The sequence below is a fragment of the Botrytis cinerea genome, chromosome 3, assembly GCF_000143535.2.
Source record: "Botrytis cinerea B05.10 chromosome 3, complete sequence".
NCBI lineage: Eukaryota > Fungi > Ascomycota > Leotiomycetes > Helotiales > Sclerotiniaceae > Botrytis > Botrytis cinerea.
The window spans coordinates 2214277-2226078 of record NC_037312.1 but is presented as its reverse complement, the minus strand read 5'-3'; the positions used below and the strand labels follow the sequence as shown (position 1 = coordinate 2226078).

General features: G+C 43.4%; 4 protein-coding genes across 5 annotated transcripts; 3 read left to right on the top strand and 1 right to left on the bottom strand.

Annotated features, from left to right (window-relative positions):
• Positions 1 to 2566: 2566 nt before the first annotated feature.
• Positions 2567 to 4631, top strand: BCIN_03g06590 (hypothetical protein). Of its 2 annotated transcripts, XM_024692081.1 has the most exons (3): positions 2567 to 3334; positions 3554 to 3725; positions 3784 to 4631. In XM_024692081.1, the coding sequence occupies exons 1-3, from the start codon at positions 3324 to 3326 to the stop codon at positions 4312 to 4314; spliced, it is 714 nt and encodes a 237-aa protein (XP_024547855.1). In that variant the 5' UTR covers positions 2567 to 3323; the 3' UTR covers positions 4315 to 4631. The 2 variants fall into 2 exon arrangements, with proteins under 2 accessions (XP_024547855.1, XP_024547854.1); XM_024692082.1 differs by having other exon boundaries at positions 3305 to 3725.
• A 22-nt stretch (positions 4632 to 4653) lies between these two features.
• Positions 4654 to 6221, top strand: Bcqcr6. Its single transcript, XM_001555405.2, has 4 exons — positions 4654 to 5075; positions 5305 to 5449; positions 5600 to 5710; positions 5763 to 6221. Exons 1-4 carry the CDS (start codon positions 4935 to 4937, stop codon positions 5825 to 5827), a joined length of 462 nt encoding a protein of 153 aa, XP_001555455.1. The 5' UTR covers positions 4654 to 4934; the 3' UTR covers positions 5828 to 6221.
• Positions 6222 to 6535: 314 nt separating this feature from the next.
• BCIN_03g06570 (hypothetical protein) lies at positions 6536 to 9382 on the top strand. Its single transcript, XM_001555404.2, has 3 exons — positions 6536 to 7652; positions 7774 to 8238; positions 8292 to 9382. Exons 1-3 carry the CDS (start codon positions 6909 to 6911, stop codon positions 9114 to 9116), a joined length of 2034 nt encoding a protein of 677 aa, XP_001555454.1. The 5' UTR covers positions 6536 to 6908; the 3' UTR covers positions 9117 to 9382.
• A 424-nt stretch (positions 9383 to 9806) lies between these two features.
• Bcura3 lies at positions 9807 to 11418 on the bottom strand. Its single transcript, XM_024692080.1, has one exon. It carries the CDS (start codon positions 11238 to 11240, stop codon positions 10101 to 10103), a length of 1140 nt encoding a protein of 379 aa, XP_024547853.1. The 5' UTR covers positions 11241 to 11418; the 3' UTR covers positions 9807 to 10100.
• Positions 11419 to 11802: the final 384 nt, after the last annotated feature.

Genomic DNA, 11802 nt, shown 5'->3' with positions numbered 1-11802 from the left:
GAGGTGTTAAATGGACGGAGGGTATGGAATAAGTAGTAGGAATAGTAGGAAAGAAATGGGATGGTGTTTCAAGTAGGTAATGAATATTTGAGGGGGTGAGTTGGTATTGTTAGTGGGTATGTTAGGTGATTTGATTGTTTGATGTCTTGGGTTGTCTTTTGGTGGATGTGATAATTATTGTTTTCTTGTTGTTGTAGAGGGAAGAGAGGGAAGAGAAAGAGCTGTGAAGCAATAAACGATGTTGTGATTTCATTGTTTGGGATAAAACGGAATATCGAAAAGTAATAAAGAAAAGTCTTCTGAATGAAAAATATTATTACTATATACTATATACTCATCTCTAAGGAGAATTTAAATCCTATGATATGAAATAAGTATTTCATCCTTCTCAGTCCAAGTAGACATTAGGAGATTATAGACACTATTTTTCATACCTGCTATTAGCAAATCATGCTGGGGGGAAATAAAGACAGACATCATCTCTTCAATATCTTAATACAATGATACTTTGAAGTCGAAGGAAAATATATATGTTATTAATGAGTACAAATATCAAGAGATATTGAGATGCTGTATTAAAACCCATAATGGAATCGTTCATGAAATAGATGATAACCCTTTGAATAGGATAGGTACTCAGACAACTTCCCGTTTCTTGATAACTTTTGATGCCAAAACTGGAGAAATAACTGGACTTTTGATAAAGCACACTAGACACGCTTTCTGGCAACCCATACAATAGAAGAGAAAAAGATGTTTAAGAAAGTAGTGGAGGAGATATGCAAAGCATGCACCCCACAAAGAGTTGGCGATGATAGTACGGAAGGAGACGCCAAGACAAGTAAGAAGATCTATTCAGAAACCCCTACACTGGGGGATACTTTTTTCAAAAGAAAAGACAGAGATATTGATTGGGGCTGGTGTGTTTTGTTCTTCTGGATGGAATTGAGGTTGAAACCTGGGTGGGGAACTTTGATGAATGGTAAGATGATTTGTATGTGCATTGAATTAAAGAGAAAAATAAATTCATGTCTTTTTGGGGCCAGAGGAGAGTTGGATGGAATACCCAAAAGCCTTTGGATTTCCTGCTAGATTGGGACATGAGTGATTTGAGTTCAAGAGAGATAATAAAGATAATATACTTTCCCATCTGACCAATGATACTGGAGGAGGACATTCTAATCCATGTTTCAATGTTCGATATAGATTGGGATAGAGATATTATGAGTTAGCATTTAAAAACCCCTCAAGTGATTTGGGCTTCACCGGTTGTGGTAGTCAGATTTCTCTCACTGATGAGGGAAAAGTGGACGATGTTGATATGTCACTCGTGTATTGAGACTGTCTCTTCGGAGAAGAAAAAAGCGGCCGAAAAAGAGTACTGTGCACACCACCAAAATAAAGTGTATTTTTGAATACTCAATTTCGGCCTGTTGTTTCTTTGCCGGAGACTGTGTGCTCTTTGCTCTGAATTGGCAAGGAAAATGACTGACTGACGAAGAAACGTGATTTGGAGGATGTCGACTCTCAGCTCCAGAACAAAATCCACTCCTGTGCGTTGGACGGTATGAATCGCACATCATAGTATACATGATACATAGCATACATACCAAAGAAATATGAACGATCGAAGGCTCTGAGATCTGAGACGATTATCGAATCTGACGTGGGAAATTCTCGAATGAGGTATTTCCTTAGGTACATAAAAATTACCTAATAATAGGCTTGATGTGCATTTGGACTAGGTGATTTGGTTGGTGGTAGATAGTAGATAGCAAGCAGATAAAAGATTGTCCGTCGTTTGTATGATGGATGTGTTACCTGTGCAGACAGTCTTGCATTGATGCTGCATTGCTGGGCAGCACAGCAGGTACAAGTGAGTAAGAAGGTGTAGCGATGACATGGTTTTGTGTGGACGAGATGAAAAGACATGGGATTGGGAAGAAAGACTGCATCCGACTGGGTTGGTGTGAAGGATATGCCTCCGTGGTGTGTTTAGAGAGAGAGGAACCGAGGGGAGGGTTATGATCTTCTTGTTAGCTGTGATGGGACTTGGGTTGATTGGTAGAGTGAGACGAGTGAGTGAAACCCCTAATTTTGTGTAACTGTGCTATTGTTGTTGGTGCTGGTGTTGGTGTTGGTGCTGGTGCTGGTGCTGGTGCTGGTGCTGGTGTTGGTGCTGGTGCTGATGTTGATGTTGATGTTGATGTTGATGCTGTTGATGCTGTTGATGCTGTTGTTGTTATTTGACGGTAAAGGGATTGATCATTGATCCCAAATCGTGCCTGATTTGGATGATCAGGTTGGTTGGGTCGGTTGGTCAAGTCGGTCAAGTTGGTTCTTGCAGTCTCCTGTACACTGCACACTGTACACCCTTGATTGTCGTGAAGCTCGCAAAGGGAAGTAAGACATGGTGAAAGCTTATTAATACAACACGCTAAACGATTATGACTAAGCCTGCGCCAATACTCACGTTCACCATGCCTACTTGGTCGAGATATATTAGACGGTACCGAATGATTGGATTCTCGTATTCTCCTCCCCTCCCCTCCGTACATCTATCAACGTCTAGAAGACCAACACAGCCGGCGGCAAGGTGATGAGGTGACAAGGTGACAAGGTGACAAGATGACCAGGCGTGATTCTAGAACGTGACTGAATCTTCCATCTTCCGTCTTCCATCTTCCAGCAATCACACGTAGAGGGAAGGGACAAGAAATCGACAATTGCAGCCTCAGGTTGGAAAGAAGAAAGCCCTCTTCAACACGACATAATTCTTCCTTGCCAATTGACTTCTCTTCCCAAAAACCCCCCAACCCAAAGGAAAATCCCCCCCAAAAACAACAACAAAAGTTCTCTGACTTCCAACGCCCGCCAGATCATCCGTTCATTGTCCCAATCACCAAAATTTCTCAAAATCATCCCAAGCTAAAAGCGTTGCATGCGCCCTTCCACCAATCATTCATTCCATTGAATTGGAGATCCAATCCTCTCTTCCATAGAGCCAAGGTATCTGCCCCCGCTATCAGAACCCAGCTTCTACATTATAGGAAAAAGCGTGGAAGGGTCCAACTCCATTTTTCCCACTCCTCTTACCGTTCCGTGGCGATTCCTGCTATTGTGGTCTCACGCTTGTAGCACTTCTACCCATTCACATACTGATATCCATTTCCCCTGCTTCTTACACAAATAACTTCTCCGTACCAGTCAACTACCTACCGGTTGCATTCAAACTTCTGCTACTTTCCGACCCACACCTTTTGAAAGACCCTATCATACCCAAAGCGGATACAAGATCTCTTCCGGTAGGCAGTTCGACAATAATGTCAATCAAGTAAGTAAATGGCCGTCTCTTGTGGTTTCTGTAGTGTAGTATTTCATTGCCGTCATTTTCTTTCCTTTCCTCTCTTCACTCTCAATTCTATCTTCTCCTTCTTCTTCTTGTCTGTTTTACCTCCATTTTCTCAATCATGTATGCTTTCCACCAAGAACAGCATCTTTATGCCTTGCACATGGCACAAGAAGAAATGCTAAAATCTACCCGCGAAAAAAGTTGGGTAATGACCTCTAACGAGGCTGGATTCGTCAAACTTCCCAATGAACGAATTCTTTATACTTCACCCCCTCGAACGAGTTTACAAATTTCTACGACGACTACACCTCCTGGCGCAGAGCCATATTCGGCCAAAAGTGACGCTGGGGTTGTTTATATCAGTAACCAACGAGTAGGTGCATCTGTTCTACTTTTCGCATTTCTGGGACTGTTTACTGATTCCCATGAAGATAGTTTATCTTCCAAGTGCACCTACTCCCGAACTTCAATCATTCTCTTCACCAATTCTCAACCTGCAAGATAGCTATGTTCGTGCGCCATTCTTCGGCGCCAATTACTGGACTGCTCTCTGCAAGCCGGTTTCGGGAGGTGGAATTCCTCCGGATTATCCTTCGGTCGAGCTCAAGATGACATTCAGAGAAGGCGGGGCTTTCGATTTTCATTCTTGTTTGGAACAAATAAAGGAGCGTTTGTACCAAGTTTATAGTGTCGCACGCGAACATGGGGGGAGGGGAACGAGTGGAGCAGATTTGGTGAACATGGATTTAGAGCAATTACCTGCCTATGAAGCTGCGACAGAGGTTACAGATGAAGCACATGAGGTAGCTCTAGATAGCGGGGTAGCAGACACAACCAGAAGTTCACGGCCCGAGACCTTCACCGCGCCAGCTGAGCCCCCTCCAGATTATGAAGAAGTACAAGCACAAGCCGTTTCGGTGGACCTGGATCAGCGATTACGAGAGCAAGCCGAGAGACAATGAGAGGGGGTAAGCGACATATATAGAATGCTGTGTTACATACGTTTTGTTACATCGGGTATTACGAAGTCATGAATAAATGAATGCTGGAAAGGAAGGACATATATGGCGGGGGGAAAGGCGTTCTATCACAAATTTACACATAAGATTTGGCATGGTCTATGATCAGGAATGGGGCTATAAAGCAGCACTGCACTGGCGTTTTGAGAGGTTGATAATAAATTGCTTCAAGATGGAATTGATGTCTAAAATAGTCTGAAATAGTCTGAAATAGCTAGCATATCATGAGAAATGAAATAAAAATTTAAAAAACGATACCAATTAGCAATTATGTTGTGTTTTGTACATTGATTGCCTGCCTTTGTCCTTCGCACAATCAGTCAATGAGAGATGTGAGATTTTGCACCGATGATAAATTTCGAGTTGATGTCGGAAAAACCAGGAACCAAAATTCACCGACCAATCAAATCCGACCAATTGCAACTGAGGCCTCAATTTTGGCGAGGATCATTTCTCATCCGACACGCTGGATTTTGACCCGTATCAGATAGTATTCTACCACCAAGACCACAACACACTCAACGTTCTACAATTGGTTTGAATCCCCGAAATCGATTGTAAAGATGGGTTTCTTCGACAGCTGGAGCGATCTTGTATCGGCTGCTACACCATGGAGCCAGGCAGAGGCTGAGGCGGTTTCTGGAGGTTCGAGTACAGAGAAGACTCCTGCGCAAAAGGATGACGGCGGAGAGGGCGAGGCAAAGGTATGTTTGGTTTTGGCTTTCGATTTCGAGTCTACCGGAGAATTTAAATGAGATTTGGATGTAGAATTGGAAATGAGGCGGGACGGAGGAAAAGGCAAATGGAAGGAGGGGGATAACATACTTTTTTGATATGTGCGGGGGTTTCGGGTTTTACTGGTTAGATGGGGAAGGCCTGGAAATTGTGTTTTTTACTTGGACTGAATATGTGCTGACTCGAAATTGTGTACAGGATCCATCCGGAGCCACTCCAGACAAGAGAGCATCCAAGGACGCTGAAGAGGAAGAGTCAAAGGACGAGGAACCTGAAGAGGAAGAGGAAGAAGAAGAGGAAGAGGAGGAGGAGATGGTTGATCCAAAAGATAAGATTGAAGAGGGTAGGTTTCTATATTTATATGCTAGGATAGATTTTGGACAGAGAAGGGAAATTCTAATAACTACAATTCATCGGAAGAGCTTGGGATTTCCTGAACTTGCTTCTGGTCTACAGTCACTCTATTGTGGGCATAAAGGCTAATTTTCAACAGAATGTAAGGAATCAGCAGCTTGTGCTCCTTCTAAGCACCACTATGATGAGTGTGTTGAGCGAGTTACAAGTGGCAAGGAACAACACCCCGGCGAGGATTGTGTTGAAGAGTGTATGTACCCTATACTACCATCCACTCCCAGCTACTAATCTACAAACTGCAGTCTTCCATCTCGCACACTGCGCCACTGCCTGCGCTGCCCCTAAGCTCTGGAACACCCTCAAGTAAATCCAAGCTCGACTACCTAGCATATCACGGAATTACGCACAAAACATGAATCAACTTTTTAGATGAATGGAGAGGGGAGAAGGGAAGAAGTTAGAGGATGGCGGAATTGTACAAATATGAAACCAAAATCCGTTCTTGAGCACTGCATTGCATACCAGATCAGATCTCCATTTTTCACCGAACGCATTGCATGTAGTATAGAAAAGGAATCGATATAGAACTGACTTTGGTTCTCTTTATGTTTTATCTTTGGCATTCTGGAATTTGTGCTTGATTTTATACCTCTAGATCATGTTTGGAACTGGAACTCTTATCATTTCGGATCTTTTTCTTGGATGACAAAAGTAATCTTACAATCACAAGCAAAACTCGTCGACAAAAATACCTGTACACATACTCAAATGCCTAGGTACTCTCTTCATTACTCTATCTACCACGCGGATTTCTTCTCAATTCGGAAGACAGATAGATATTCACACTTCGGGGCTTTGTATACATTCGGATAATGGATAATTGCATCCTGGTCTTGTCCCTGTTTCTGAATGTGCCGTACCACGAGACCTTATCTTTTGGTCCATTCAGAGAGGGTTCAATGCTATGTGTACACTGTTTCTTGCGTGCGAGCATGTGAGCTTGGATTGTGTAGCCAATGATGATTGGATGTGACACAACGTATCAATATGGATGATATGGATGTACACAATAGACGAGACGATATACCTGGGTGAGGAGTGAGGGGATGAAGTGTTGGATCCCCTCTTTAGCTACCTCGTTTGTGGGATAAGTAGGTGTGGTACCAAGATATCCAATCTTCTTTGATATGAAGCTTGTATACTGTGTTGCACGGCGTACTTGTACTCGTTACTTCTTGTTCACGAAGTAGAATAGAAGAGGGAAATACTTCATTCATCGTCCTTTTTGATCGGCATCCCCTCTGTCTTAAAGTCCTACTCGTGCACCTGATACATCTCCACACCAGCAGAAGTCAAACATTCGGAAGATTGACTTAGATTACCGAATTCTAGCGGGCCCCGCCAAGCTTATCGTTGCGCGTAATCTGGGTTGATTGGAAGGAAGGAAGATGGAGGTTTCGACACAATTGAATTCGAATGGATTGGAAAAAAGTATAGAAGAGAAAACGGAGAGGAATAGCGATACGGATAGAGACGAGACAATCTACAGCGACGAAGAAAAAGATCCGAAGATTGGATATAAAGAAACTACAGGAGATAGTGCGGATAGTATTCAGGTGGGATATACAGAGGATTCAGAGAAGGGGATAGAGAAAGAGAAGGATAGAACGCCGGGAGAGAATAAAGAAGAGGATCTGGGGATTGGAGAGATTGGAATAATTGAGAAGGGGGATAAGGAGAGGAATATCGAGAAGGAGACGCATTACCACCACGGTATGCCGAAAGGCTGGACGGCCATGAAAGATCTACGCGGAAAGTCGAAGCAGAAGTCTAAATATAAGGCGGGGGAGAGAACGAATGGGACGAATACGCAGACGGGTGTGTTGAATACACAGGTAGCGAAAGGACAAGAGAATGGGAGTGAGAGGGCAGTCCTGGAAGAAGAAGTTGAGGATATAGATGATTTGGATTTGTCGGAATTGAATAGCGGGGATGATTTATTGCCGGATGAAGAGGAAGGAGGTGTACGGAGGGGTGGAACCGGTGTAGATGGAGCTGCGGATGAGGGACTGCGGAGAAGAAGTTCGGAGCGTAATGTTGCGGGTTCGAACGCGGGGAACTTTAGGGTGTATAAGAGGAGGTGGTTTGGATTGGTACAATTGGTTCTTTTGAACATTGTTGTTAGTTGGGATGTAAGTGATACTAGAGAATTTCATATTTTTTCCACTACATTTTGACCCGGTTCTGGGGAGGTTCATGATTCTGTGCCGAGTGTTGTGGTTGAAGATGTGCTAATTTGGATGATGCGTATAGTGGTTAACCTTCTCTGCAAGCTCGACGACGGTTTCGCAATACTACAACGTCTCCGAATCCGCGATCAATTGGCTCAGTACCGCTTTCCTCTTTGCATTTGTGCTGGCGAGCCCCTTTGTTATCTACGTGCTTCATCACGGAGGACCTAAACCTGCTATTGTCATTTCATCCGTACTTTTGTTGCTGGGAAATTGGATCCGCTATGGAGCTACAAGATCGGGTCCGCATGGAAATTTTGGAGGAGTGATGTTTGGACAAATTCTAACGGGAGTTGCTCAACCGTTTGTGTTGGCAGCGCCGACTCGATATTCGGATTTGTGGTTTACGAATCAAGGAAGAGTGGCTGCGACGGCGGTGATGAGTTTGGCTAATCCTTTTGGGGGTGCGTTGGCACAGTTGATTGATCCGTTTTGGGCGGGAAGTGTAGGGAGTATACCGAATATGGTTCTTTATATCTCTATTATTGTAAGTTCGAACAATTAGTTACCTTTGCTTCTACGATGCTAATTATCATACAGTCCACCATAGCGACCATCCCATCTTTCTTCATCCCTAAAGAGCCACCAACCCCCTGCTCTGCATCCTCAGAAGAGCCAAAACATGCGCTGGGTGCCTCACTTCGCTTCCTGCTTCGCTCCCCTGAATTCTACATGATGATGTTTCCCTTCTGGTTCTACGTTGGCCTCTTCAACAGCATCTCTTCCCTCATAAACCAAATGCTCTCACCCTATTCCTTCTCCGAAACCGACGCCGGCATCGCGGGCGCCCTTCTCATCGTCGTCGGTCTCGTCGCCGCCGCAATTACCTCCCCCCTCATCGACCGCACCAAAACCTATCTCCTCGCCATCAAAATCCAAATCCCCATTCTGGGAATCTGCTACCTGGCATTCACATGGGCGCCGCAAACCCGCAGTCTCGCGGCCATCTATGCCATTCTGTCGATTCTGGGCGCGGCAAGTTTCAGTTTAGTGCCGGTCGCGCTGGAATATTTAATTGAGATCACGCATCCGGTTTCGCCGGAAGTGACGAGCACGATTTGTTGGTCTGGAGGTCAGTTGCTGGGAGGCATTTTTATTATTGCGAGTGATAAGTTGAGGGCAGGGGGGGTTTCAGATGGGTCCCAGGATGATGGGACTGTGAGGCCGCCGGGGAATATGTATAATGCGTTGGTTTTGCAGGCGGTGTTGGCGTTGGTGGTGGTGCCGTTGCCGTTGGCGCTGGGATGTTGTGGAAGGGGAAGGGGGGTGAGAATGAGGAGAGTGGAGGCGGATAAAGAGGCTAATGAAAGGAGGAGGGGCGATGTGGATGCAGGGGCAGAGGGAGGGGAAGGTGTGCTTACGTAGAAGCTCAGTATTTATGCATGCTAGGTTCATATTGTGTTTGCGAAAAACAATAGCGGGGTTGGCAATAATGTTTGGATACCAGTTCCCCTTCCAGCGTTTGTGTTTTTTTGTCTCTGGATAGATGGAAACACGTCCTTGGATAGCGCAGCTAGTAGATCAGAGTACATGTATTATTTGGATATCCCAAATATGGCAATCGAAATGACGATTTCGCATTTACATTTTTCATATTTATTATCCAAGTCAAATATCTGAAAAATAATGCATTTGAAATGTATCGCTTGAGATCTTGATGTTAATTCACACCCGCCCTCTTCTTTCCATAACACATATTCCCCAGACATACACGCAGAGAGAGGGGGGGGTGCGGGGGTTAATTTACTCTGCTGTGCAATCAATAACGAGGACGAGGAGGAGGAAGAAGAACAATGTTCTTGAATATGTGGAGAGCGTAAAAAAAAGGGAGGCTCAGACGAGTAGATTGCAATGCAATCTATGTGACTTTAGCAGCTAGCTAGCTCATGGCATGTATCTATTTACCTGGTTTCTAAGCGATGATGAAGCTATCGATTTACACAATCCCAAAACTGTTGAGAAGAGTTTTTGGAGAAAAAAAAAAAAAAAAAAAAAAAAAAAAAAAAAAAACATAGATATAGAAAGGTGAAAAGGTATGAAAAAATGAGAGTCAATGAGATGATTACAATTGCAGCTCACACAAAATAGGAGAGATGTTACAGATATCAAGAAGCAAACAAAAACATATTTTTTAACGGGTATCTAACTTGAATCTCTCAAATTAAGAGATAAGCTATATATGGAAATTTCCAACTCTCTTTTTATCATTTCTTGCTACCAATATGCTCCTTGTGCAACATGATCGACAAACATCTCGTCTTTGTACTCCTGTAAATGAATTATTTCCTTAGCAAGCTCCGATCAACCTTTCGTTCGCCTAATGCTCGCTTTGCTTCTTCGATTCCTTCCCTAAGCTCCAATCCTCTCTTGATATGCTTCCCAAGCCTTCCTCCTGTATCGCTCCGCCTCCCACTTTGGATCTTCAGCGCGAATGATACCTCTTCCTACAATGACAATATCACAACCTAACCCTACCAATTTCGATGGAGTGTTGTACTGTTGCCCCTTTCCATCCCCCGCCACCTCGGCATCCTCATCATTCTCAGGCGGTAATTGACATCCTGGAGTCATACTAATAAAATCATCATCCGGATCCGTATTTAATGTTTCCTGCGAGATAAAACCCATGACATATTCTTTGTGTTCCCTCGCACTCTCTACACATGCATCCGTATAATCCCTCGTCATGAAATTTCCCGCGCTGCTCATTTGTGCTAATATCAAAAGACCTCTTTCCAAAGGCGCCTCATCAATTCCCGGGTATGATTCTTCCTCAATGTCGAAATCGATGCGCGAGCGTGGTGAGTTGGCCGGTTCGAAATGTTGCGACACGGTGGTAATAGAAACGATACTAGCTTTTCGTCCAATATTCGCCTCATCGTGTGCTTCTAATCCATGTGAACCATCTGTGACTTCATTGCAATTGCTGTTTAGGTTTATAGGAGTGGTGATTTGATCTTCGTCGCTTTCAATGCTTTCAGGTCGGGGGGTTCCAACAGATATGTTCGTTTTGACTTCATAACGTTTGCGCTCTCTCCATCGTGCTGCTGCTTCGGCCAAAGAATCCACGCTGGCTTTCCCAGGTATCATGTTAACATTTGTGATATGCGACCACTCGATAATTTTGGCAGTGCCTTCGGTGTATTGTAATTGCACAGTATTTCCAATGTCCCCGAATTTCCGGTCTTCGAATATAAGGAATCCATGACGACGTGCGAGTCGGTTGAGGCGCGCTCCTGTGCCTGTTGTTGGGTTGTAGTCCCAGTTGTTGATGAGATCATAATGGGTTTTCAAGACGACGATGGATGGACCGACAGAATCTGCCAATCGGAGAAGTTCGCCGGCAGTAGAAACATCGGCGCTGACACAGAGGTTTGATTGCTTGAGGGTCATGAGACGAAGGAGGTAGGCTGTTAAGGGGTGCTTTGTATTCGATCCTCGATCCTCGAACGAGGTTTTCGCAATAGGATGGAAGGCGGCGGGAGACATAATGAAAAGATATTCTTTGAGACCTTTCTTTCGTGACTATTACTGCTTCATTCAAATGTTGAAATCAGAAAGGAGAATAGAGAGAGAGAGAGAGAGAGAGAGGGAGAGCGTGGGAGAGAGAGAAGGGGGAATGGAATTTATGTCAGTATTTTGTGGCCTGTACTTTTGTGTCGAAGTCTTAAAGATTTAAAATTAAATTTAGCGATAATTCATGTGCATCAAAAGTAAATACAGTACTAGACAACTCCTGTTTAGCCAACCCACTTCTCACACCCAAACTTATTAAGTTTATTTAATTATATCTTTATAAAAATTGATTCAATGTCAACTACATGTAAGCGAATGAAAGCTTTTATATCAATAATTCTTATAATTGTAAAATCATATATTTCAAGAATTATCAAGGATTAAAACTCAGAAATTAAATAAAAAAAACTCGATTTTCTATATAAAAATCATTAAAATAAGCTTTATCAAACTTTCAATCTGATTACATAAGACAATTAAAATCACAAAAATAATCCATCAATTTTTAATTATTATTTCACTTCGAAATACATGT